This window comes from Monodelphis domestica, chromosome 1 (assembly GCF_027887165.1).
Source record: "Monodelphis domestica isolate mMonDom1 chromosome 1, mMonDom1.pri, whole genome shotgun sequence".
Lineage (NCBI taxonomy): Eukaryota > Metazoa > Chordata > Mammalia > Didelphimorphia > Didelphidae > Monodelphis > Monodelphis domestica.
The window spans coordinates 724,844,248-724,869,141 of NC_077227.1; the positions used below are offsets into that span (position 1 = coordinate 724,844,248).

The following is a 24,894-nucleotide window of genomic DNA, read 5'->3' on the forward strand; positions in this document are numbered from 1 at the left end:
TCAAATTTCAGGTTCTTTCCACTGTAACATGTGTGCCAAGGAAGATGGCAGGTATCCATTTGGTTTCAACATCCACTTATATTTTAATAAGCAGACCATCATCTTTAAAGAGTCATCCAAGATCACTCAGTGCATTTTGACAAGATTCTGTTGAAGGTTACATTCTGATGTAGGGGTAGACTTCCTATCTATAAAAAAAAAATCTTTTCTTTTTACCTTTGTACAAAGATCTAGGAAAAATCATTTCACCAAAAACTCAATGTTTTTAAACTGTAGGGATAACCTGGGCAGAAGTAACTGGTGAGATTTCTAGAAATTTCAACTGTTATAGAATTAACTATATTGGTGTATAAATGTTATCCTCATACCTAAACCTTTACTTAATGGTACCTTTACAACCCAACAGTTTGAGTCCAGGTAGTTGTATATATGTATAATTTGGGAGGGGGAGGGGAGAGAGGAACTTTCTCTTGTACCATAATATTTGTAATTCCACTGTTAAGAGATTTATTTCTTTGTGCATTACAGTTCCAGATGTGTTCTCTGAATACAGATCTAATAGCTCATATTATGTAGTACTTTATAGTTTGCAAAGCATTTTCCTTATAACAACCTGCCACTATAAAAAGCATTATTCTGATTCTGGTTATTATTTCAGTTCTATTCAACTCTTCATGATCCTAATTTGGAGTTTGCCATTTCCTTTTCCAGCTCATTTGACAGATGAGGAAACCGAGACTAACAGGGTTATGTGACTTGCCCAGAGTCACACAGCTAGTAAAATGTCTGAGGTCACATTTGAACTCAGAAAGACAAGTTGTTCTGACTCCAGGTCCCTGTGCCACCTACCTACTTTAAATTCTGATTTTATAGATGAAGAAATTGAGGCTTAAAGAGATGACTTGCTCATGGTCACACAAGAATTCAAACTCAGTTATTCTGAGGTTACTACTACTATGCTGTCTCCACCAAACTACACCATAATCACCAAAAGATACATGTTGAGTAAATATGTTAATGTGAATTACTTGGATATCTTCCTCCCTTTTAGAAAATTTGCATTTTGTTTGGATAAATGGTGGAGGTAGAGAATTTTGAGCCCTGTGGCCTCTGGCAGCACAAAGGATAAAACACCAGGTCTGGAGTCAGGAGGACCTGGGTTCAAATCTGACCTCCGACACTTCCTAGCCTTGGGACCCTGGGCAAGTCATTTAACCTTGGCACTTATAGCTCTTCTGTCTTAAGAGTTACTAGGACACAAAGCAAGTCTTTAAAGATTTCACTATTTAATTCAATGTTTAATTACTAGGCTTGGTCTTGGGGGAAGAGAAGAACCTAGTAAAATAAAAAGATTAATTAGTTGCAACTAAGTAACTAATTATGTGGAAGGCAGGGCCTACCTTTTTTGTCTCTTTTTTATATCCTAGTGCTTGGCCCACAAAAGGGCTTAATACATTTTTACTTAATTGAATGAAAAATGCAACAGAAAATGCCTTCAAGGTGTTGCCCATCTAGCAAAGGGAAAAGATGTGCAGTGCAAAGCGCACTGGCTCTGGAGTTGAGTTTCTGGATTCAAATCCCACCTGGAAAGCCTCAGAGGATGACTCAAGGGCGCTCCGGGCCGCTTCCTCTCACCCACGTGCCATTCACGGCGCGCAGGCGCACCAAACCCTTTTTTTCAGCAACAGTGGTGGGTTTGGGGGGCGAGACGATTCTTGCCTTTCCCACCACATATTCATACTGACCTTAATGTCCTCCCAGGCCTAGGCTCCGTACCTGTTCCCAGTAATCTTTCTCCGTGCATTGGCCCGTCTACAAGTCGCCGGCAGCCGCGACCAGCAGCAACCTACGCGGAGAAAACGAAGACTGGAAGCCGCCGCCATCTTGCGGTAGCGCGCTAAGCAGGTTGGGAAGAGATAGATCTGGGAAAGGAGGAAGTAGAAAGAGAGGACACCACTGGGCGAAAAGACAGGGGAGACCTCCAATGCTGGTCTGGAAGGGGGGGGGGCTTGTCCTTATTTAAATGTTTTTTAACGAAACTTTGCTAATGATATGTCCTCTTGTCATTAAAATATTTGTTTAAATACATACTAAACTCTTGATACGTCAGTAAATATTGTGGCAATTAGTTTAGGGAACTAGGTTCCAAGAATTATTTTGTTTCCCCCCCGGAGGAAAATAATAGATTAGTCCACTTTAATCCCTCCCCTATGCACGTTTCTCCAGGCGCACGCGTAGTTTGAGTCGCGTGGTGGTTGTGGCTCTGAGATTTTTGAGCTGGTGTTGGAATTGGGTGGTCGGCTGTCTCGGTAGGCGGAAAGAGGACAAACTAAGAAGATGCTGGTCTCCAAGGAAGTTCCCTGGCGGCGCCTTCGGGGCATTTCCTTCGGGATGTACTCGGCCGATGAACTCCGGTAAGAAGGCTTGGCGGTGTCTCTGGCTAGGCGGGTCTGCGAACTACGGCTTCTAGCAGGCTGTGCGCGCCGCCTTGCTCGGGACGGATGAGAGGTTCCGCGCAGAGCTTCCTGGGAGCGGTAGTTCGCTGGCTTTGGAGGTGGTGGGAAGAGGTGTGCAGCCGGCGCGGACCTGCTGGGTAGTGGGTTAGGGGCTAGTGAGCCACGTGGCCTGTGACCGGATTCACCCAGCTGGACAGCTCCTCTAGCATTTCTCTCTTAGCTAGCTGGCGAAGCGACTGGAACGCCAGACCTGGTGTCAAGAAGACTCGGGTTCAAATCTAGCCTCAGACACCGGCCTGGGGAAGTCACTTAACTGCTACCTCAGTTTCCCCATAAGATGGGGATAGTCATAGCACCTGCCTTCCAGGGTGATCGTGGGGATAAAATGAAATCAGGAAAGTAATTTGCAAACTTCCAATCAATTAGAAATGCTTTTATTCTAGAGAAGTAAAAATTACTGACAGGTTGTGTCGGTGACATTCCATCCCTTGGCTCCACCTTGGCTCTCCAGGGCCCTTTCAATGATTCCACTGTCTCTTAGAACCTAATGCATATGTCCTCGAAAGTAGTAATTATTGGTCGACTGAATTAAGGAAGGAAAGAATAAATGCAGGGATGGATGAAGGAATAAGTGAATAAAAGAGTCAGTGGTTGAAGGAACAAATAAATTAATGAACAAATGAGTGAAAGGTCATGGAGCTGTCATCCGATAAAAGGAGAATAGAACTCTTTTCCTGAAAAACGAGATTGATAAGCCAAGTTTCACATACACAAACATCCATGAATATTTCACATGGATTTTTGTAGGACCTGTAATTACATAGAGAGGGACAGGATGGCAGAAGGGCAAGAGCTCAGGTCCCACAGGCAGGAGACATGTGAGCCCAAATCTGGACTGTGACAATGGTCTTTCAGCCACAGTTTCCTCATTTGGAAAATGGATCAGACCTACAGGGTTATTTGTTCAGAGGAGATCACTTTTGTCAACCTCAAAGCAGTAGAGAAACAAGCTGCTATTGTATTTTCGTGTTCTTTTATATTGAATGTCGAGTTTTTATTGTTTTGAGTACCTGTTCTTTGGAATAGTTTGATGATTTTTGAAGTTCTGCTGAGTAAAAAGGGTCTGGAACAAGCTAAGTCATAGAAATGATGATTGATAGATCATAAATTGAGAGCAGGAGGGGAAGGACCTTCAACATCAAAATGCTAATTACTGACCCCCCCAATGTCATGTGACTCCATCCCTGGATTCCTCTTGGCTCCAAGTGCTTTTTCCATGACACCTCTGCTGCCTCTTACTTAGCACCTTACTTAGCACTGATGACTTTAAGTCATCAGTGGCAGTAATCATTGGTTGATTGAATAAAGGAAGGAAGGAAGAAAGGAATAAATAAATGAGTTCCCATTATAGCCCATCCTCCCCCATTTCATAGCTGAAGAAATGAGAGGCCAAGTTACAGGTCACACTCATAGGTAGTAAGTTCCAGAGTCAGGATTCAAACCCTTGGCCTCTGACTGAATCTTGAGGCATGCTTTGCTTTCTACCTTAACTCTCATAAAGTTGCCTTCTGGTCTGCCTCCCTTCTCTCTCCTACCTTGAATTAGGAGTTGGGGGAAGAAGAGAGAGAACCCAGGGATTGGGTTCAATTCAGATTGAGTCTCTAAACAGATTTAGAAGGAAAATTGTTGAAGGGGGCAGGGGGAGATGGAGTTATCATGCCTATGAAAAAATGACTACAGAAATGAGGCTAGAAATGGGAATAGGAGAGTCTTCAATATGAAGCTGAGGAAGTTTTTATTCCATGGGCAGCAGAATATCCTTGAAAGCTTGGGAGCAGGGGAGTGGCCTTTTGGAATATTTCCTTGTATTGGCAGCTTGCTTTGTTTAAAATAACCACATTAGCAAAGTTTTAAATTTCCTTAATCTGCTCTAAATAGGGAGCATTGTAAACTTATGACTAGAGAGCTGGAACAGACTTCAGAGCTCTTTGGTGCTTCCTGCTCTCCTCATTTTGCAAATGAGGAAACTGAGGCCCAGAGGTGGTTAATGACTTGTCCAAAGTCACTAGGTGAAATTTGAACTCAGACCTTAATGCTCTTTCCACAGTTCTACACTGCTGAGTTATGTTCACAGTAGCTAGCATGTGGGATGTGGAAAATAAATATTGGAATGAATGACAGCTGCTAATTTGGGAATTTGATACATTGAGTTTTCTTAGAATAATGCATACTTGTCTATGAGGATACATTTAGGGGAGAGGGCATTTAGAGCAGGGCCTTGCAAGTGGTCTACTAATTTATGCAATTAATGTAGCAATTAATTTAATAGGATGTCTTTCACATTTAACCGGGAAATCTTGCTCTTTCTTTTTAGGAAATTAAGTGTCAAATCCATCACAAACCCTCAGTATATGGACAATGTAGGGAACCCCTCAGTGAATGGTCTGTATGATTTATCGCTGGGACCAGCTGACTCCAAAGAAGCATGTTCCACCTGTGTGCAGGACTTTGGCAGCTGCCCTGGACACCTGGGCCACATTGAGCTCCCCCTAATCGTCTACAATCCTCTGTTCTTTGATGTATGTATGTATGTATGTCCGGCGTTGGTACTGCCTCTGAGTGCTGATCAAGGCAGGGACATTTTCGCACTGGTTGATGGGCTCTATGGACCTTTTGGGTTAAAGGACTTCTTAGAATGGAGCCAGATCCTCCATGGAGTCAAGTTTCCCATGCAATTTGGCTGTAATCTAACTAATTCTCATCCATTTCCAACTCATGGTCAGTTTGTTTAAATCTGTGCACTTGGGAAAATCAATATTGAAAATAATTTGGGCAAGCTGTAGTCCCATCTTTGTTTAAAGGATGTCATCCAACCACTTCCTGTGAGATGAGTGATTTGTTCAGTTCCATTTCCTCCTCAGTCGAATTCAGGGTCCTTGAGGGCAGACACGTTCTTTTTTGACTTTGAATTCTCTTGGAATCAATATTGTGTAATGGTTCCAAGGCAGAAGAGCGGTAAAGGGTTAGGCAATGGGAGTCAAGTGACTTGCCCAGGGTCACACTAGGCCTGGCTCTCAATCCACTGAGCCAGCCTTGGTAAATGCTTGTTGACAGATTCCATCTTAAAAATTTGATACCCCATAATGCATTTCATCCTTGGTAATTTACACATTTCATTCAGCTGCCAAAAGGGTGGTAAGAACTCTGGTTGGAGAAGTGGGTGGCAGGCCTTCCCTTTCTTGTCTCTTCTTTGCTCATGGCCTGCTTGATGTCATCAGCATTTTGGGGTGTGAGAAATGATTTGGCCCCAACCCTATTGAGTTCACCCCTGCTTTGGTACTGAATCAATGCTTTTATCCCAGTGATGGTTTTCAGTCAGTATTATCTAGTTTAGTGCCATTCCTTAGGGAAAGTGATTGCTTCCTGATTATTTCTTTTGTGCAGTTAAGGATAATCAGCTCATTTCAGTACATAGTAGAATTAATTAAGAAAAATTAAGTAGTTGAATAGTCTTCTTTATGATAGGACACGCCCTTGCCTGATTGCCGCTGAAGGCCCTCCACCACAGGCCCAGTCCTTTAATCATTATTTAGGGCCGGCATGATAGAGCTGCCATAAGGTTCAGTGGAAAGTCCCCCATTATTTAGGAGGTTTGCCTTTCCTTTGATTGCCCATCATTGGGTAGTATTGGCCCCTGGCTGCCCGTCCAGGACGTTTGGGCGGCATCCCGGGATAGCTATTAGCAAGGCAGTTGCCGTGCGAGAGTGCAGGGGAGACAGTCTGGCTGGCGTGGGGGATGGTGGGCGTGCTGCTCATGTGTGGTACTGTGCCGGCCAAGCAGCGGGCCTGGCGGGTTACAGTCTGCGGCTTGAGGGCTGGGGAGCTCTCCTGAAGGGATGCAGGCAAGCCTGGCCGTTGTAGTGACTCGGTATTCATTTGGGGCTCCTTCAGCGCTTCTCTCATTCCTCCAGATTCTTTGTTTCTTTCCGCTCTGTGGCACTCGTTCGTTTTTTGTCCTTTGACTACAAATGCCTTACTTTCCGTTTTAGAATCGATACTTTGTATGGGCTCCAAGGCAGAAGAGCCGTCAGGGCTAGGTGGGGGGGCTGAATGACTTGTCCAGATTTGAACCCAGGACCTCCTGACTCTAGGCCTGGCTCTCTCTGTAAGCCACCTCACTGCCCCGATACTCCTTAGCTTTTAAGTGAGCTGGTTCCCCTGTGAACGTTTGGGGTCCGCGTGCCCTTTGGTGCCTTGCCCATAACACAGCCTTCTTCTGTCTTCTTCAGAAACTCTATCTGCTGATCCGGGGCTCCTGTCTAAACTGCCACCTGCTCACTTGTCCCCGGCCTGTGGTTCACCTGCTCTACTGCCAGCTGCGGGTCCTGGAGGTGGGGGCACTGCAGGGTGTCTATGAGCTGGAGACCACCTTGAACAGGGTGAGTGACCTGAGGCTGTCTCAGAGGCCGGGGGAGGAGCGGAGCCTCCAGGGGCATTGCTTGGGGAAAGGGCGCTGCAGGCTGGCCTCTGAGGAGAGAGCCTGCCTCGGGGCCCTTCTCTGAGCCTGTAGGACTGCCTGGCCTCGTCCGGTTTTCCCTTCATCCCTTCTTCAGACGCTTGAGCCAGGACGGGGCCTTGCTGTTGCCCCGCACCTCCCCTATTGGCCTTCGTCTAGGACTTGGGATGGATTCCTCTGGCTCATGCCTGCAGAAGGGGGCTTGCCTGGGCCACAGGGGCCGGAGAAAAGGGCAGAGTGTTGCCACGACGGGATGGGGGTCACTGCTTTTCCTCGTCTTTTTCAGTTTCAGGAAGAAAACCCTGACGCTTCCATCTACGAGATTCAGGGAGAATTAGAACAGCACACTAGAGCCATCCTGGAAAACAACCTGCTGGGAGCCCAGGGTTCCCAGGTGAGTGGAGGAGGCGGCCCGCAGCTGGCTCCCCTAGCCTTGGCCCTTGGGGATGCCTGGGCTGGAGGGCCTCAGAAGGGGCCAACTCTCAAGTCTCCTGTTCCTGGGTTTCAGGTGAAGAATGTATGTGAGAGCAAGAGCAAGCTGATTGCCCAATTTTGGAAGACACACATGGCTTCTAAGAGATGCCCCCACTGCAAGTGAGTGGCCTGGCAGCGAGAGGCTGCCCGCACACGGCGGTCCCTGTGGGCTTGCCGGGGGTTGAAGGTGTCTTACTCTTTCTCCCCAGAACCGGGAAGTCAGTGGTTCGGAAGGAACACAACAGCAAACTGACCGTCACCTACCCAGCTGTGGTCCACAGGAAGGCCAAAGGGGAAGAGGACAAGGCCAAGAAGGCAGCAGGTAAGATGGCCCCAGATGGCCCCGAGCCGGCAGGAGCTGTGCAGTCACTTCAGTGCAGCTGTTACCTGGGGGTCAGGCTGGTCCGTGGCGCCCCGCACAGTTCTGCCACTTCTCTGCTCCCCAGGGACAGTCTCTAGTTAGTCTGTTTTATCCTTTTTGGCCAGCTCGAGGCGCGTACAGAATTGACGTGGCCTTTAGGTGAAATCCACCTGCCTTTCCCCAGAGCTCTAGTCCGACCATGGAGCTTTTGCTGACCTTGTGTGAGGGACCGGTGCTGCTGCTGGCACTGTCACTAGCGCTCACACAGCCCTATCGGGTAAGGGTGCAAGTATGCCAGGCAGTTCTTTTGTGCTAGTGGTTATTAATAAGACTTTATAAAATATGAAATTCAGTTCTTGATTATGACGGTTAAAGCCCACACCCCCCATCTGATAGAGGAGACCACGTGAAAGCCCACACCCCCCATCTGATAGAGGAGACCACGTGAAAGCCCACACCCCCCGTCTGATAGAGGAGACCACGTGAAAGCCCACACCCCCCATCTTCTAGAGGAGACCACGTGAAAGCCCACACCCCCCATCTTATAGAGGAGACCACGTGAAAGCCCACACCCCCCATCTGATAGAGGAGACCACGTGAAAGCCCACACCCCCCATCTGATAGAGGAGACCACGTGAAAGCCCACACCCCCCATCTGATAGAGGAGACCACGTGAAAGCCCACACCCCCCGTCTGATAGAGGAGACCACGTGAAAGCCCACACCCCCCATCTTCTAGAGGAGACCACGTGAAAGCCCACCCCCACCCCCATCTTATAGAGGAGACCACGTGAAAGCCCACACCCCCCATCTTATAGAGGAGACCACGTGAAAGCCCACACCCCCCATCTGATAGAGGAGACCACGTGAAAGCCCACACCCCCCATCTGATAGAGGAGACCACGTGAAAGCCCACCCCCCCATCTTCTAGAGGAGACCACGTGAAAGCCCACACCCCCCATCTGATAGAGGAGACCACGTGAAAGCCCACCCCCACCCCCATCTTATAGAGGAGACCACGTGAAAGCCCACACCCCCCATCTTATAGAGGAGACCACGTGAAAGCCCACCCCCCCATCTTCTAGAGGAGACCACGTGAAAGCCCACACCCCCCATCTGATAGAGGAGACCACGTGAAAGCCCACCCCCCCATCTGATAGAGGAGACCACGTGAAAGCCCACACCCCCCATCTTATAGAGGAGACAACTGAGGCCCAGACAGCTTATAAAAACTTGGTCATGGTTGTCCAGCTAGGAAGCTTTGGAGACAATTCAAATTCACATTTCCTGTTCCCCTAGATAAGGTGGTCTTTTCATTTTTTCGCCACTGCCCATTGGGCCTTTGGAAGCCAAAGGGGCTTTTGCTTCTGGGTCATATCAAGTGGTCTTTGCTTTGTCTGTCAACATTGAGCTCATCGGGGGCAGCTGGGTGGCTCAGTGGATTATGAGCCGGGCCCAGAGATGAGAGGTCCTGGGTTCAAATGTGGCCTCAGACACTTTCTGGCTGGGCGACCCTGGGCACTTAGCCCCCATTGCCTAGTCCTTACTGCTCTTCTGTCTTAGAATTGATACTAAGACCGAATCGGGTCAGGGATTTTCTTTTTAAGAACAACAGTAAGGTCATAATGGCTCATCGTGAGTAGATTTCATTGCACTGATATGTTTGTTTTTGGGTTTTTTTCAGCCTCAGAAATAGATGATGCCTATTTGGGGAAAAGAGGCTACTTGACCCCCAGCACTGCCCGAGAACATGTCTTGGCCCTCTGGAAGAATGAAGGTAACGTCCCTGAACCCAGTCCCCTGAACTCTTGCTTGGTTACCAGTGACCGTGACTATCCTTTGAGCTCTGTCCTTTGTGTTGGGCCACCATGAGCTGGACATTTCCATGGGGGCTTCCATGAAAAGCTGAATGCTGTGCCCATTGAGGAGCAAACTGTTGAAAACCATTTTGTGCTGAATAATGTCTGTAGCTGCTGCTTAATCGGTTTCTTATACAGGTTGGGATTTTTGTACTTTAGGTAAGCGGCATCTGTGGTCATTTCCTTGCTTTGACTGTGGTCTGGTTACAACAGCTCAAACCAGCTCATTCCCTCTGCTCTGATAGGCTGCTGTGATTAGTAACTCACATCTTTTCTAGCTTCTTTCCTTACAACATCACTCTGAGGTAGTTTGTGCAAGTGTTATTATTCCCATTTTATAGATGGGAAAACTAAGCCAGTATGAAATGACCAGTAGAGTCAGAGCTGGGATTGGAACCAGGTCAAATGGCTTCCAGTATGCTGCTCTTCCCACTACTCTGAGACGAATGCTTACAGGTGGTTGGCTATTAAAAATGTAGAGGGGATTGAGAGCCAGGCCTAGAGATGGGAGGTCCTGGGTTCAAATCTGACCTCAGACACTTCCCAGCTGTGTGACTCTGGGCAAGTCACTTGACCCCCATTGCCTAGCCCTGACCACTCTTCTGCCTTGGAGCCAATACACAGTATTGACTCCAAGATGGAAGGTGAGGGTTTAAAAAAAATATAGAAAAATCAAACATGGAGTGATCTTTCCATAATATAACAAGGCCTTTACCAAATCACCTGTTAGCCTGCTGCTGATATCTGTTGAACAAACTTCTTGGAAACTGTAAAACCCTGCTAGAATGTTATTTGGCTTATCTCTTCTTCCTGTAACTCACTGATTCCTTAACAGAAGTTCACTGGGTATTTTTTGGTAGAACCAGATAATGAATGATGCCAATATGAAAACAAACAAAAATTGCCTCTTCTAACTGGCAATGTGGGGCAATGTATTGGATTTGGACCGACAGAACTCTGAGTTCAAATCCTAGTAGTGACTGTGACCAAGCTTGGGCAAACCATTTCTAATCTCGACTTCAGTTTTCTCATTTTGAAAGTGAAAATTGTATTAGATGATATCTAAGGTCATGCCTGACTCCCGGTCTATTAAAACTATCACTCAAGGTAGCCAAAAGTAGGACACAAAAGGTCATTTGACTGAATAGTACATTTTTAATTTTAGACAACTCTCCAATCACATTTAATCTTTGATCATCAGACTTCCAGTTCAAAGTCTTGTTCACATTAGAACATACAACATTTTAGGGTTCTAAGATATGAATGAGGTTTGTGTACTGTCAAAAAAATTTCCCTATCCTTTGAAATGGTTTTGAGTTTTGGGACACCTTGTTCATGTTGCTTCTGCTAATCCTGATGTGGAACTATTCTTTCTTTGTGTGACTCCAACTTGGTTATAGTAAATTATTTCCTAGCTATAGTGCTGTAGTCTCTTTGTGATGATTATTTAAAAATTTCACATCAATTCATGACAAAAGTAAGATTGGACCATAGTTTTCTTTTTCTACTTTGTCTCTTCTTTGTTTTTTTTTAAACCCCTTACCTTTTGTCTTAGTACCATTTCTAAAACAGAAGAGCAGTAAGGGCTAGATAGTTGGGGTTAGGTGGCTTGATTTCTTTTTCTGAAATTCATTTAAGATCTTTATAATTAGATTAGTTATAGTATTTTTCATGTTTGTGGATTACTACCCTTTGAATTCTTAGTTTTTATTGTAGTGTAAGTTTGTACAATAGTTTCTTTTTTTTTTTAACCTTTACCTTTCCTCTCAGAATCAATATCATGTATTGGTTCCTAGGCAATAGAATGGTAAGGGCTGGGCAATGGGAATTAAATGAGTTTCCCAAGGTCGCCCATTTAGGAAGTGTCTGAGGTCAGATTTGAACCTAGGACCTCCAGTGTCTAGACTCTCAATCCATTGAGCTATCTGGTTGCCCCCAGGACAGTGGATTTTGATAGTTCTTTTTATTTCTTCTCTGCTTGTTGTGAATTCATGTTACAACAGGAAGAGTAAGTGGAAGCTGTGGCCATAAGCTCATTAACCACCAAAACTCCTTTCTCATCTGGCTCCTTTGTGGGAACCACTGAAACGTTCTTTTCATTTTGATGCTCTTCTTACTCCATTTGCTTGCTTTCAATCACAGGTTTCTTTCTGAACTACCTTTTTTCGGGGTTGGAGGATCCTGGTGTGAAATCCAAGTTCAATCCAAATATCTTCTTTTTGGATCTTGTGGTGGTGCCGCCTTCCAGGTAACTCTGTCTTTGCTAACCTAATTCCCTGACAGCTTGGAAGGAGAATTGGGTGATACTGTCTTGCTTTGAGGGAGGGATATTGGATTCCAATGCAGTGCAGGATGACAGGGCATGGCCCAGGGATGAGGAGTAAGGCAGGAGGAGAAAAAGATCCTTCCATTCCAAACTACTTGGTTTCTGGCTTGGTGTTAGTTTTGGTCATTTCAGGGAATGAGCCAATTGCTTCCTCAGGAACAGATGTGTGTGGGAAGCTCCTGCTTGTCTTCCTTGGCCTGTTAACTCTCGGGTTGCATCCTAGGTATCGCCCAGTCAACCGCCTTGGGGACCAGATGTTTACCAATGGCCAGACAGTGAACTTGCAGGCGGTTTTGAAAGATGTGGTCCTGATCCGAAAGCTTCTGGCCCTGATGGCCCAAGAACAGGTCCTGCCAAGCAAGGAGATGGGAGTAGCAGAGGAGACCCAGAAAGGCTCCCCGGAGGTACTACAATGATGCCTATGTTTAATTCTAACCCCAGTGGTCTGGTCTGGTGATGGATTGAGACAAGAAAGCCATTTGGGTAGGGAAAAAGATGTCGGGGCATTCTTTGGACCTAGATTTTGCTTGTTCAGCTCTTTGGGGACCTCACACAGGTCACTTGGGCCTTCATTTAGACATCATGGCCCAGTGAAGGAGACCTGCACCAGGCCTGTGTTCCAGTCCTGCTAATTTCATGTGGGCCATGATTTATCAAGCTTCTGTTTGATGGAAGGGACTAGGTTAGTCCCTTGGTCTAGGTAAGTAAAGTTCTGCTGTACCTGTAGAATCAGAGTTCAGGTAAGATTCTATGGCCCAGCCTGTGAATCATTAGGCACATTTTTAAAAATTAAAATTAAAATTTTTGTTTTTATTTTTTCCATTTGGTTTAGTCAATTTAGAACATTATTCCTTGGTTACAATAATCACATTTCCCTCCCTCCCCTCCACCCACCTTTCCCACACAACCCACACGCAATTTCATTGGGTATTACTTATGTCCTTGATCAGAACCTATTTCCATGTTGTTGTTTATCCTAGGATGTTCATTTAGAGTCTCCATCCCCAGCCGTATCCCTTCGACCCATGTATTCAAGCAGTTGTTTTTCTTTGGTGTTTTTACTCCCACAGTGTTTCCTCTGAATGGGGATAGTGGTTTTTCTCATAGATGCCTCCAAGTTGTTCAGGATCCCTGCATTGCCACTAATGGAGAAGTCCATTATGTTAGATTGTGCCACAGTGTCAGTCTCTGTGTACAATGTTCTCCTGGTTCTGCTCCTTTCGCTCTGCATCAGTTCCTGGAGGTCGTTCCAGTCTCCATGGAATTCCTCCACTTTATTATTCCTTTGAGCACAATAGTATTCCATCACCAACAGATACCACAATTTGTTCAGCCATTCCCCAATTGAAGGGCATCCCCTCGTTTTCCAATTTTGGGCCACCACAAAGAGCACAGCTGTGAATATTTTTGTACATGTATTTTTTCTTATTATCTCTTTGGGGTACAAACCCAGCAGTGCTCTGGCTGGATCAAAGGGCAGACAGTCCTTTAACACCCTTTGGGCATAGTTCCAAATTGCCCTCCAGAATGGTTGGATCAATTCACAACTCCACCAGCAATGAATTAATGTCCCTACTTTGCCACATCCCCTCCGGCATTCATTACTTTCCTTTGCTGTCATATTAGCCAATCTGTTAGGTGGGAGGTGATATGTCAGAGTTGTTTTGATTTGTATCTCTCTGGTTATAGGAGATTTAGAACACTTTTTCATGTGCTTTTTTTTTTTAAACCCTTACCTTCCATCTTGGAGTCAATACTGTGTATTGGCTAGAAGGCAGAAGAGCTAGAAAGGCTAGGCAATGGGGGTCAAGTGACTTACCCAGGGTCACACAGCTGGGAAGTGTCTGAGGCCAGATTTGAACCTAGGACCTCCCATCTCTAGGACTGGCTCTCAATCCACTGAGCTACCCAGCTGCCCCCTTTCATGTGCTTTTTAATAGTTTTCATTTCTTTAACTGAAAATTGCCTCTTCATGTCCCTTGCCCATTTATCAACTGAAGAATGGCTTGATTTTTTTGTACAATTGGTTTAGCTCTTCATAAATTTGAGTAATTAGACCTTTGTCAGAGGTTTTTGTGATGAAGATTGTTTCCCAATTTGTTGCTTCCCTTTTAATTTTGGATGCATTGGTTTTCTTTGTACAAAATCTTCTTAATTTGATGTAATCAAAATTATTGATTTTACATTTTGTGATTTTTTCCCCCTAGCTCTTGCTTGGTTTTAAAGTGTTTCCTTTTCCAAAGATCTGACATGTATACTATTCTGTGTTCACCTAATTTACTTATAGTTTCCTTCTTTATATTCAAGTCATTCACCCATTCGGAGTTTATCTTGGTGTAGGGTGTAGGGTGTGAGGTGTTGATCCAAACCTAATCTCTCCCACACTGTCTTCCAATTTTCCCAGCAGTTTTTATAAAATAGTGGGTTTTGGTCCCCAAAACTGGGATCTTTGGGCTTATCATAGACTGTCTTACTGAGGTCACTTACCCCAAGTCTATTCCACTGATCCTCCTATCTGTCTCTTAGCCAGTACCAGATTGTTTTGATGACCGCTGCTTTGTAATATAGTTTGAGATCTGGTACTGCAAGGCCTCCTTCCTTTGTATTTTTTTTTCATGGTTTCCCTGGATATCCCTGATCTTTTGTTCTTCCAAATGTACTTTGTTATGGTTTTTTCTAATTCAGTAAAAAAAGATTTTTGGTAGTTCAATGGGTATGGCACTAAATAAGTAAATTAATTTGGGCAGGATTGTCATTTTTATTATGTTAGCTCATCCTACCCATGAGTAATCAATGTTTTTCCAATTGTTTGGATCTAGTTTTAATTGTGTGGAGAGTGTTTTGTAGTTGTGTTCATATAGTTCCCATTAGGTACATTTTAATCTCATGTTGTTCCCAACCCCACTTCTGGGCCATCTCTTTGCTCTGCATGAGCTCAGGGAGATTACCCACTGACTTTTCCTTTGCAAAAAAAATTTACTGTTATCTTTTGTTTTTATATCACCTTCATTCCTAGATAGAGCCTGCCTTCCTTCCCCTACCCAGAAAGCCATCTATTGTAGCAAAGAATTAGAAGGAAAGACAGAACAAAAGCTACCTAACCAAGGATTCTGCCAGCCCCAGAGCAGGAGGGAAGGAAGTGCCAGTCTCACCATCACTGGCATTCATTTGAACTTGGCTTGTTGCTCTTGTTTTCCTGGACCTGCTTACTTCATTCTGAGCTGGCTCATAGAAATCTTCCCGTGCTTTCTGAATGTTTTTCTTGATACTTGATACTTTTCCGTGACATTCACTCATCACACTTTGTTTAGCTTCTCCTCTCAAGATGACATTCGCTTTATTTCCAGTTCTCTGTTGTCACACGGTGTGCTGGGAAATAGATTTCTGAGTATTTCTTTCCATCATCACCCTCCTCGAGGAGGAAGTATATGCTTAGAAGTGAAGTCTCAGGGTCAGAGTCCAGTAGATTTTTCATTCCACAGTAATCTTATGAAAAGAGTTCATTTAGGCCAATTCAGCCCTTTTAGTAAATAAGAATTTTTTTTCCGAGTTAAATGAATGTTAGCTTTTCAGAAATCTATTTGCTATTGGTCATATGACCAATGAATCTTGAATTGCATGAGAATGTGATAATACTAATAGCAACTACCTTTTATTTGACAGGTGAAAGTCTGAAACTCGTTTTACACTGATTACCCTCCCTCCCTTCCTTCCTCCTTCTCCTTCTTCCCTTCCTCCTTCCCTCCTTCCCTTCCTTTCTTTCCCTTCTCTCTCTGTTCTTTCCTCTCTCTTCCTTTTTTCCTCCTTCCCTCCCTTCTTTCCCTTTTTCCCTCATTCATCCAGTGTTGGTCAACCACAAAGCACTGGGCTAGGCCCCAGGGAGGTACAACCGCAGCGTCCTGGGCTTTCTTCATATTTGTCTTTTCTTGTGCTTAGTCATGTTCCAGTTCATTCAGTACCCATTCCCCAAATGTTGTACCTCTGCGCTGTTTCTAGCATTTTGCTCTGGTGATCAGGGAGGATTTTTTATTGATTGATCCTTTCCCTTCCTAATGACACTGTTAAGAGCATGATCAGAGGAGTGAAATGAGGAGTTTGTACCCTTTTTTTCAGCCACAGGCCCCTCTGGCAGCCTGGGGGAGCCTCTGGACACCTTTTCAGAATGAAGAAAAATTCTTAAGTTGAAGGAAATTCTGAGTTTCAGTTCTAAGTTAGTGAAAATGAAGATGTAATTCTTATGTTGAAAATTCATAAAAGTATTTTTGCCATCTAAGTTCGCGGATGCCCCTGAAATCTTAACTCCTGCATTAGGTGGTCTTTGAGATTCCTTTCAGTAATGACGTTCTGTTTTCTGTGAGTTATAGCAAATCAGCACAGTATTTGGGTGAAAATGGCGCATTACCAAGAGTGCACCTAGAACACTTTATCCCAGCTTCAGTGATTTTAATTGTTTTGATCCCAGCTCGCCACTTGGTGGAGCCCATTGTCTTGGTGGAATCCCAGAGCCTTGGGCATTGCCAGGACCATTCCGTGTCTGCTGCATCCTCTGGCAGTGAACCGAAATCTGGTAGACATTCACTGGGGCCAGGGGCTGGGCCAGGCCTAGACACTCAGCCTCTGCTTGGCTCTGATTGCAGGGATTCACAGCCCATTCTGCTTTTTGCATAGCAGATTTGTTGGAATGTTTTTTTTTCTTCTGTTGAGATAGATGCCAGTGGTTTTTGGCATGCACTCTTGCTTCCAGGTGCTGGCCTTTGGGCCAAGCAGGAAAAGTCTGATCTGTTTCCTCCAGGGCAGCCTCTGAGCCCAACTCTTCCCCTTTCTGTCATCCCAGCCATCCTGCTTTGGATAGGTTAACATCCTTTCCGAAAGGTGGCTCCCATGTGGAGTACAGTTCTCCAGATATTGTTTTTTGCCAACACAGATGGTGGCCAGTCCTGTGGCTGGTTTGGACCCTGAGAGCCTTTTGGTGCCTCCTTGGCAGAGGCAGCACAGCTTAGGAATAACAGAACTGACTGTGGCATGAGGAGGCTCTGAGTTCAGATTCCACCTCTGACATTCACCTTCTGTGAGGTGAGGACCAAAGCAAAGCAAAGTAGCCCCTACTCGCAAGACCTCACAATCTTAATGGATTCCAGGTCACACAGCTTGTAAGCATCTGGAGCAGGATCTGAACTCAATCTTTTTTAGAAATTATTTTTATTTATTATGTAAACATTTCCCAGTTACATGTAAGAAAAGATTAGCAATCTTTTTAAAAAATTTGAGTTCCAAATTCTCTCCTTCCTTTCTGCCCTTCCCACTTCCTTGAGAAGGCAAGGGACTTGACATTGATTATACATGTGAAGTCATGCAAACCATTTCTGTATTAGTTTAGTTGTGTTGCAAAAGAAAACATGAGCATAAGAGAATCATAAAAATAAAGTTAAGAGAAGTCTGTTTCAGTCCGTATTCAGAGCTCAGCAGTTCTCTCTGGAAAGGGAGAACCTCATGGATCCTTTGGGATTGGCTTGAGTCTTATTTGTCTAGTTAAATCTTTCAGAGTTGATTATCCTTGAAATATTTGCTGTTAAAGTGTATGATATTCTTTTGGTTCTGCTCAGTTTCCTTTGCATGAATTCATGGAAGTTTTCTCAGGTCTTTCTAAAAGCATTCTTTTCATCATTTCTTATAATAGTATTCCATCACATTCCATCATATCCACACATGCCACAGATTGTTTTGTTTTTTTAAAACCTTTACTTTTTTTAATTTAAAAATTTTCATTTTATTTTTAAAAATATTTTTCCATGTTTACATGATTCATTTTCTTTTCCTCTCCCCTCCCAGAGCCAACAAGCAATTCCACTGGGTTGTACAAATGTTATCACTTGATACCTATTTCCATATTATTCATTTTTGCAATAGAGCAGCCTTTTAAAGCCAAAGCCCCAAATCATATATCCATATAAACAAGAGATGAGTGATAAGTCATGTTTTTCTATTGCATTTCTACTCCCACAGTTCTTTCTCTGGATTTTTTTTCTTATAAGTCCCTCAGTATTGTTCTGGATCATTGCATTGCTACTACTAGTAAAGTCCATTAATTTGGATTATTCCACAGTGTTTCACTTTCTGTGTACAGTGTTCTTCTGGTTCTGCTCATTTCACTCTGCATCAGTTCATTGAGGTTCTTCCAATTCATATAGAAATCCTCCAGATCATCATTCCTTATAGCACAGTAGTATTCCATCACCATTATATACCACAATTTGTTCAACCATTCCCCAATCAATGGGCATCCCTTTATTTTTCCAATTTTTTGCCACCACAAAGAGCATAGCAATGAATATTTTTCTACATTTTTCATTATTGTCTCTTTCAGGTACAAACCCAGTAGCAGTATTGCTGGATCTAAGGGCATGTAATCTTTTAAAGCCCTTTGGGCATAATTCCAAATGACCTCCCAGAAAGGTTGGATTAATTCACAACTCCACCAGCAAAGCATCAGTGTCCCAGTTTTGCCACATCCCCTCCAACATTTATTATATTCTGCCTATAAAATATTATATTTACTGTCAAATTGGTCAATCTGCTAGGTATAAAGTGGTACTTCAGAGTTGTTTTGATTTGAATTTCTCTAATTATGAGGAATTTAGAACACTTTTTTCATGTGATTATTGATAGTTTTGATTTCTTCATCTGAAAACACAAGATTGTTTTGATAGTTGCTGCTTTATAATATAGTTTGGGATGGGATACCTTCCTTTTAATTTCTTACATTGACTTGGCCTATATTGAAACCATGAAGTGGGAAATTGTAATGTTGAAGGAATCACTATAGTTGCTTTAATTTCATCTTCATTGATGATGATAATTTCATGTTTTTTGTTTGGTTTTAATTTTAAAAAATCAAATTAACCAACAGTTTATTTTGTTGGTTTTTTTTTTTTCACAAAATCATCTTCTGGCTTTATTTATTAGTTTAATGCTTTTCTTATTTTCAATTTTATTACTCTGTCCTTTGAGTTTCAAGATTTCTAATTTGGTGAATCATTGGGGATTTAGAATTTCTTTTTTTGCATTATGGCCAATTCATCAATCTGTTCTTTCTCTATTTTATGGACATAAACATTTAATGATATATTTTTAGAGATATCTAAATATATATAATATATAGACATAAAAAAAATATAAATTATCCCCATAGTACTATATCCCATAAATTTTGGTATGTTGTCTTATTGTTGTCATTCACTAATTATTGTTTCTATGATTTGTTCTTTTTTAAAATTTAAAATTTAATTTAATTTTTCGTCTTTTATTGTCATGCAAAACACATCCATTGTGGTCATTTTTTTAAAAGCAAAATCATATATAACCAAAACCCCAAAATAAAACCAAAGATAGATTGATGTGAAAGATGACTCCCAACAGTTCTTTCTTCTGGAGGTGGCTCACTTTACTCATCATAGGTCTTTCAGGATTGTCCCAGGTTATCACATTGCTAGAATAGCCAAGTTTTCACAGATAATCATTGTCCAATATTGCTGTTACTGTGTACAATGTTCTCCCAGTTCTGCTTATTTTGCTATGCATCAGTTCCTGCGAATCTTTACAGCTTTTTCTGAAGTCTTCTTGCTTATCATTTCTTAAAGGACAATAGTATTCCATTACCAGCATGTACCCCAGTTTGTTCAGTCATTCTGTAATTGATGGACATCCCCTTGATTTCCAATTCTTTGCCACCTCAAAAAGAGCAGCTATAAATATTTTTTACAAGTAAGTCCTTTCCCCTTTTTTATTTCTCTTTGGGATACAGACTCTGATTTGTTCTTTGACCCAGTTACTCTTTTTTTTTTTTAAACCCTTACTTTCTGCCCTAGATCCAATACTGTGTATTGGTTCTAAGGTAGAAGAGTGATAAGGACTGGGCAATAGATGTTAAGTGACTTACCCAGGGTCATGTAGTTAGGAAGTGGCTGAGGTCAGTTTTGAACCCAAGACCTCTAGTTTTCTAGTGGCCCTCAATCCATTGTACCACCCCCTTCAAATTCTTTAGGATTAGATTATTAGTTTCCAATTTTTAATCGGTTTCCATAGCTCTTTATAGAATATGATTTTTGTTATAGTATCACCTGAAAAGAATGCATTTAATATTTCTGCTTTTCTGCATTTGGTTGTGTAGTTTATGCTCTAATATGTTGCCAGTTTTTGTGAAGGTGCCATGTCTGCTGTATTAGGGAATTACTTTGAGGGTGATGATGATTGAAAGATCAGATCTGCCAACCTCCTCCCTTCCTTCCCTCCTCCTTGTTCTTCCTCCTTCCTTGTTCTTCCTCCCTCCTCCTTTCCCCCTTCAGTTGGTTCTTCTGTTGGTATCACTGAAATCAGCTCTGAGTGAGTATCTTGGCATATCAGACAGATAATTCTCTCTTTGATAAGTTTAAATAAGGGGTTTTATTTAGGAGAAGGGAAAAGGTAGGGAAGTTGATGGGAGAGAGGGTTTGGGTTTCCCTAATCCTCAAATACTCCTCAGTTGAAGGATAGTGGAATAGAGTCTAGAATTGGGAAGATGACTAGCAGGTTTGAAGATTTTAGTCACTTGAGTCTTGTAGGGAGAAACCAGTGAGAGCAGGATCTTTTCAGTCCTTACTCCTTTTTGTCCCAAGAGCAAGAGATCCAGTCCCTCTGCGTGGCTGTTCCTTCTTCAACCGTCCTTCCCCGTCACCATTCCATTTAGAATGCTTTCCTTGATTGACAGTTCTGCAGGTCTTGCTTCTCCAGCTCTGCTGCAGGCTTTTCCAATTCTCTCATCCACTCTATTGAGAAAAAAGTATATTCCTTTCTGTTCATGTTCCATTTTCTCCAAAGGTTTATCATACCTTTTTCTTAAAATTCCATTCATCTTCTAGCTTCACTTTAAGGGTAGGAGACCAACTTGGTTCAAGTCCCTACTGGTTAAGGCCCTCAGTCAGAGCAATTGGGAAACACTTTAGCAGGCCTGGAGCTCCCTGGGATGCACGGTGGCTCTTAACATGTGGAGGAGGCCTGGGCCTGTGGCCTCACTTACTGTCTTGATGTTCCCCCAGGAGCTGGAGGCTTCGGTTCCTATGGACCGCTCCTTTCTTGCCATGCTTCCAGGCCAGTCTCTCACAGAGAAACTCTATGGCATTTGGATCCGCCTTCAAAGCCACGTCAATATTGTGTTCGACAGCGATATGGACAAGTTGATGATGGAGAAGTACCCTGGCATCCGGCAGGTGAGTGGCGGGCCTTGAGGGCAGAGGGACCATGGACAGGGAGCCGCTTGGCTCTCATGCGTTTCCTTTGTTTCTCTGTCCCCAAAAGATCCTGGAGAAGAAGGAAGGCTTGTTTCGGAAGCACATGATGGGGAAGCGGGTCGACTATGCTGCTCGCTCAGTCATCTGCCCAGACATGTACATTAACACCAATGAAATTGGGATCCCCATGGTGAGTCATGGGCCAGGGAGTGGGCACAGGGCCTGGGAGGGTTGGCATCCAAGGGCCTTGTTGGCTACTGTGACAGATGTGCCCCTCGTTCCTCCTGGGCCACAGGGCACTCGCCACGTCCTGGGGGAGAGCTGCCCTCCTGGTCTCCTGTGTTCCCAAAGGAGAGAGAGAGTCCTGTGACGGGCAGAACGGGCTTGGGAATTCGGGGGCTTCCAGGGGCCCCTGGCCTGGGCAATTCCTTCACCTCCGAGCATCTGCAAGATGGGGACATTAATGTTGACCTCTCGGGGCAGAAGAAGCTTGGCAGACTTCGGCGATAAATGCCAGTTATCATCCTATATCATGACTGCCAGAGCCCAGACGCACCAAAGTCCAGCCGCCGTCAGCGTGGTTTCCCCTTCTCGTCTCTTTGTGGCCTCTGGGGGAGAGCAGGTGCTTCACGAGGCTCTCTTGAGACAGCGAGGGCTTTAAATGTGGCGCCTGGGTCAGTCCTGTTGGTCTCTGCCCATCTTAGAGACGTGGATCTCAACCGTGGGATGGAGCCTCGGGCCCAGCTCCTAAGTCCTGGGGAGCCGAGCTGGTCCCCTGTGGCAAGCCTCTTGTCTTACATGGAAGGCCATGTGGAGGCTTTCCCCGGGCTGCCTAGCTCACCCCCTGGTGGAAGCTCATTATCAGTGACCTGCCCAAGGGTCATAGGCTCGGCCAGCCCCCTCATTTACGGACCGCCTCGGGCGCCACGGGATTCGCCAGGGTTCCCTAGGTAGGAAATGCCAGAGAGGAGACTTGATGCGGGTCTGTTGCTCTGCTGGAGGTACCCAGAGGCAGACAGAAGGAAGCAGCCCAGGGAGGGAGGGTTCTTTGTCACCTCAGCACCACCACTCATTAATGACCGACTGCCTTTGGGTGTGGGCTAGGCCTCTGGGTCACTAGGGGGGTGACGGTTTAATTCCCTCCGCAGAGAGCTTCATTCCCTTCCTTTCCTGTTGCGCTCTCTGAGGTCTGGGGAGTGCCAGTAATGAGTGGAGCAGAAGCCCTCAGACTGCCGCTTGGATGCCGGCTGCCTCATCTCTCCAGAGGATGCCGAGGCTCTGTGGGGGGAGCTTGGGAGAGTTAAGCCAGAGATTTGTGGCCCTGGGCCAGCCAGAACCCCTGGGCAAGGAATCTTTTCTAAGAGAATGTCGGGGGCAATTGAGGAAGAGACAACCTGGAGGCCCGGGGACGCGTTCCTGAGTCTGGCCCACTGCTCTCTGAAGCAAATCCTTGACTTTGGGCTGGCCCCGAGCCAGCTTTCGGGGGCAGGAGCCCCCCAAACTCCAGATTGTGCCACGGCCTTGCATGCTGCTGAGCCTCACAGAGGCCAGGCTGGGCTCAGCCTCTAGAGGAGTTGTTCGGTCAGACTGGCCTGAAGTCAGGAGGTTCAGGCTGGCTGTGACCAGGGCCAGGGGCTCGTTTCATCTCAGAGCCTCAGTTTCTCCTTCCTAACAGGGGAGGCCAGTCCCTGCAGGAGCTCTCTTGGAGGCGTCCAATGCCATGATTTTTAGGCCCTCAATTACATGTAGAAAGGGTTTTTAACTCTTGTTTTCTGACATTTTACGGTCTAGATTCTTGCCTTCCTTTCCCAGGGACGTAAATAGTCTGATATAGATTATTAGTGCTGTCATGCCCTACACACTTCCATATCCGACATGCTATGACAGAAGACATATATTGCCCTTAAAAGATCTGGTGCAGGGAGCAACTGGGCTGCTCAGTGGTTGGAGAGCCAGGCCTGGAGAGGGGAGGTCCTGGGTTCAAATCTGGCCTCAGACACTTCCTAGCTTTGTCACTCTGGGCAAGTCACTTAACCCTCATTGCTTATCCCTTTCCACTCTTCTGCCTTGGAACCAATGCACGGTACTGATTCCAAGAAGGTACGGGTCTAAAAAACCCCAGAGAGCCCGTGCAGCTGTCTGTAGATGCAACGCCTCGCCAGCCTGGACACATGCAGACACTTATTGTCTTTGGACTGGGCCCTTCCTTGTGGAAGGGTTCACCCCTGTCCCATTGCTTAGACCCTTAGTGAGCTGCTTGGGGGAGCGAGAGGGGAACCAGCTCCCCATGGAGTGAGCGTCTGAGGTGGGATTTGAACCCAGGCCTTCCAGACGTCCAGGTCCCCATTCCATTTGCTCCTATCAGACACTAGGTCTGGTTCAGAAGGGGCCTCCTCAGCGCCGGGGGCACGGCCAGGGGAAGGCGCTTCCTATGGCTTCTCTCCCAGGGCCGTCAGTCTGGTTTCTGCTTGCAGGTGTTTGCCACCAAGCTGACCTACCCTCAGCCAGTGACTCCCTGGAATGTCCAGGAGCTGAGACAAGCGGTCATCAACGGCCCCAATGTGCACCCCGGGGCCTCCATGGTCATCAATGAGGATGGCAGCCGCACAGCTCTGAGCGCCACCGACGTGACCCAGCGGGAAGCCGTGGCCAAGCAGCTCCTCACCCCTGCCACCGGCGGCCCCAAGCCCCAAGGGGCAAAAGTGGTGAGTACTGCCTGGGCAGCGCCCCAGCTCCTCCTCTGTCCCCAGGGCCTGGGCAGTCCAAGGTCCCAGCGCACCGTGGATCGTCTTTCTGGGCCCACGCTGCTCCCCACGCAGCTCTTGCCCGTCCCGGGGCAGGAAGCAGGGCTTCTTACGCCCAGGTATACGGGGGCGGCCCCCTCCCCGCCCCCCCAGCCCGGGCCTGCAGCTCTCCTTGGTGTTTGCATTCTCCACAGGGCCTCGTCCAGGCCTGGGCTCATTATGGGAACTCCTGAAATACTGCAGTGCAAAGGAAGCTCCCTCCAGACCTGGAGGAGGGATGAGCTCCCCTCGCTCTGGGGAAGCTGGGACGGGGGTGGGGTTCAGGGATCAGGAGCAGGGAAAGAGTCGGCTCTGGAGGATGACTACAGGGGTTTGTATTGTGGAGCGGAGTACGGAGCTGCTAGGTGCTTCCCAGGTGCTTGGGGACCTGGACGGAAAGGGATGTCCTGGGCCCAGAGAGGCAGCCTGACAGGGACGGAAGCGGCCTCCGGGGCTGCAGGTTCAGCCAGGATGTGTTAAGCTCCTCCTGTGTGAAAGGCACCATGGCCTGGAGGGCAGAGCTAGCCTTCAAGTCCCACGACTGACACTAATGGCTGGAGGATCTTGGGCAAATTACTTTGTAACCTCCACCGTTCTGAGCTTTAAGCCAGAGCGGACAAACTGCGTATCCCCGGCACGGAATCAGTCAGATTTAAACGTGGTTGGAAATGTTTAACACGATAAATAAAAATACATGAATAGGTAATGTTAAGTGACTGGCCAGCAAGGATCCACTTCTGTTGGAGTTGGGCACCTCTGTCCAGGCCATTCTTTAAGGCTCTACGTTTCAGAGGGTTTTTCCTGCATCCATCGAGAGCATTTCCTCACCTGGGAGTGCCTTATAGGAATAAGATCAC

General features: G+C 45.5%; 2 protein-coding genes across 5 annotated transcripts in view; one reads left to right on the forward strand and one right to left on the reverse strand.

The window, feature by feature from the left end:
• The window catches only part of PTCD3 (pentatricopeptide repeat domain 3), a 28,814-nt gene extending 26,906 nt beyond the window's left edge, over window positions 1-1,908 (reverse strand). For 2 of the 4 annotated variants that reach the window (XM_007477734.2, XM_001379468.4), the window contains exon 1: window positions 1,777-1,908. In XM_007477734.2, coding sequence (XP_007477796.1) covers window positions 1,777-1,883 — 107 coding nt within the window. In that variant the 5' untranslated portion in view covers window positions 1,884-1,908. Of the gene's footprint in view, window positions 1-1,745 lie in introns of all 4 variants that reach the window. The other 2 variants (XM_056813289.1, XM_016428135.2) reach the window with 1 other exon arrangement.
• The window catches only part of POLR1A (RNA polymerase I subunit A), a 68,298-nt gene continuing 45,170 nt past the window's right edge, over window positions 1,767-24,894 (forward strand). Inside the window, exons 1-13 of the mRNA XM_056813242.1 lie at window positions 1,767-1,905; window positions 2,227-2,414; window positions 4,831-5,035; window positions 6,746-6,895; window positions 7,259-7,366; window positions 7,481-7,566; window positions 7,656-7,768; window positions 9,491-9,583; window positions 11,808-11,913; window positions 12,215-12,395; window positions 21,063-21,233; window positions 21,322-21,444; window positions 23,729-23,959. Of these exons, the coding sequence (XP_056669220.1) occupies window positions 2,338-2,414; window positions 4,831-5,035; window positions 6,746-6,895; window positions 7,259-7,366; window positions 7,481-7,566; window positions 7,656-7,768; window positions 9,491-9,583; window positions 11,808-11,913; window positions 12,215-12,395; window positions 21,063-21,233; window positions 21,322-21,444; window positions 23,729-23,959 (1,644 nt within the window). The 5' untranslated portion in view covers window positions 1,767-1,905; window positions 2,227-2,337. The remainder of the gene's footprint in view (window positions 1,906-2,226; window positions 2,415-4,830; window positions 5,036-6,745; window positions 6,896-7,258; window positions 7,367-7,480; window positions 7,567-7,655; window positions 7,769-9,490; window positions 9,584-11,807; window positions 11,914-12,214; window positions 12,396-21,062; window positions 21,234-21,321; window positions 21,445-23,728; window positions 23,960-24,894) is intronic.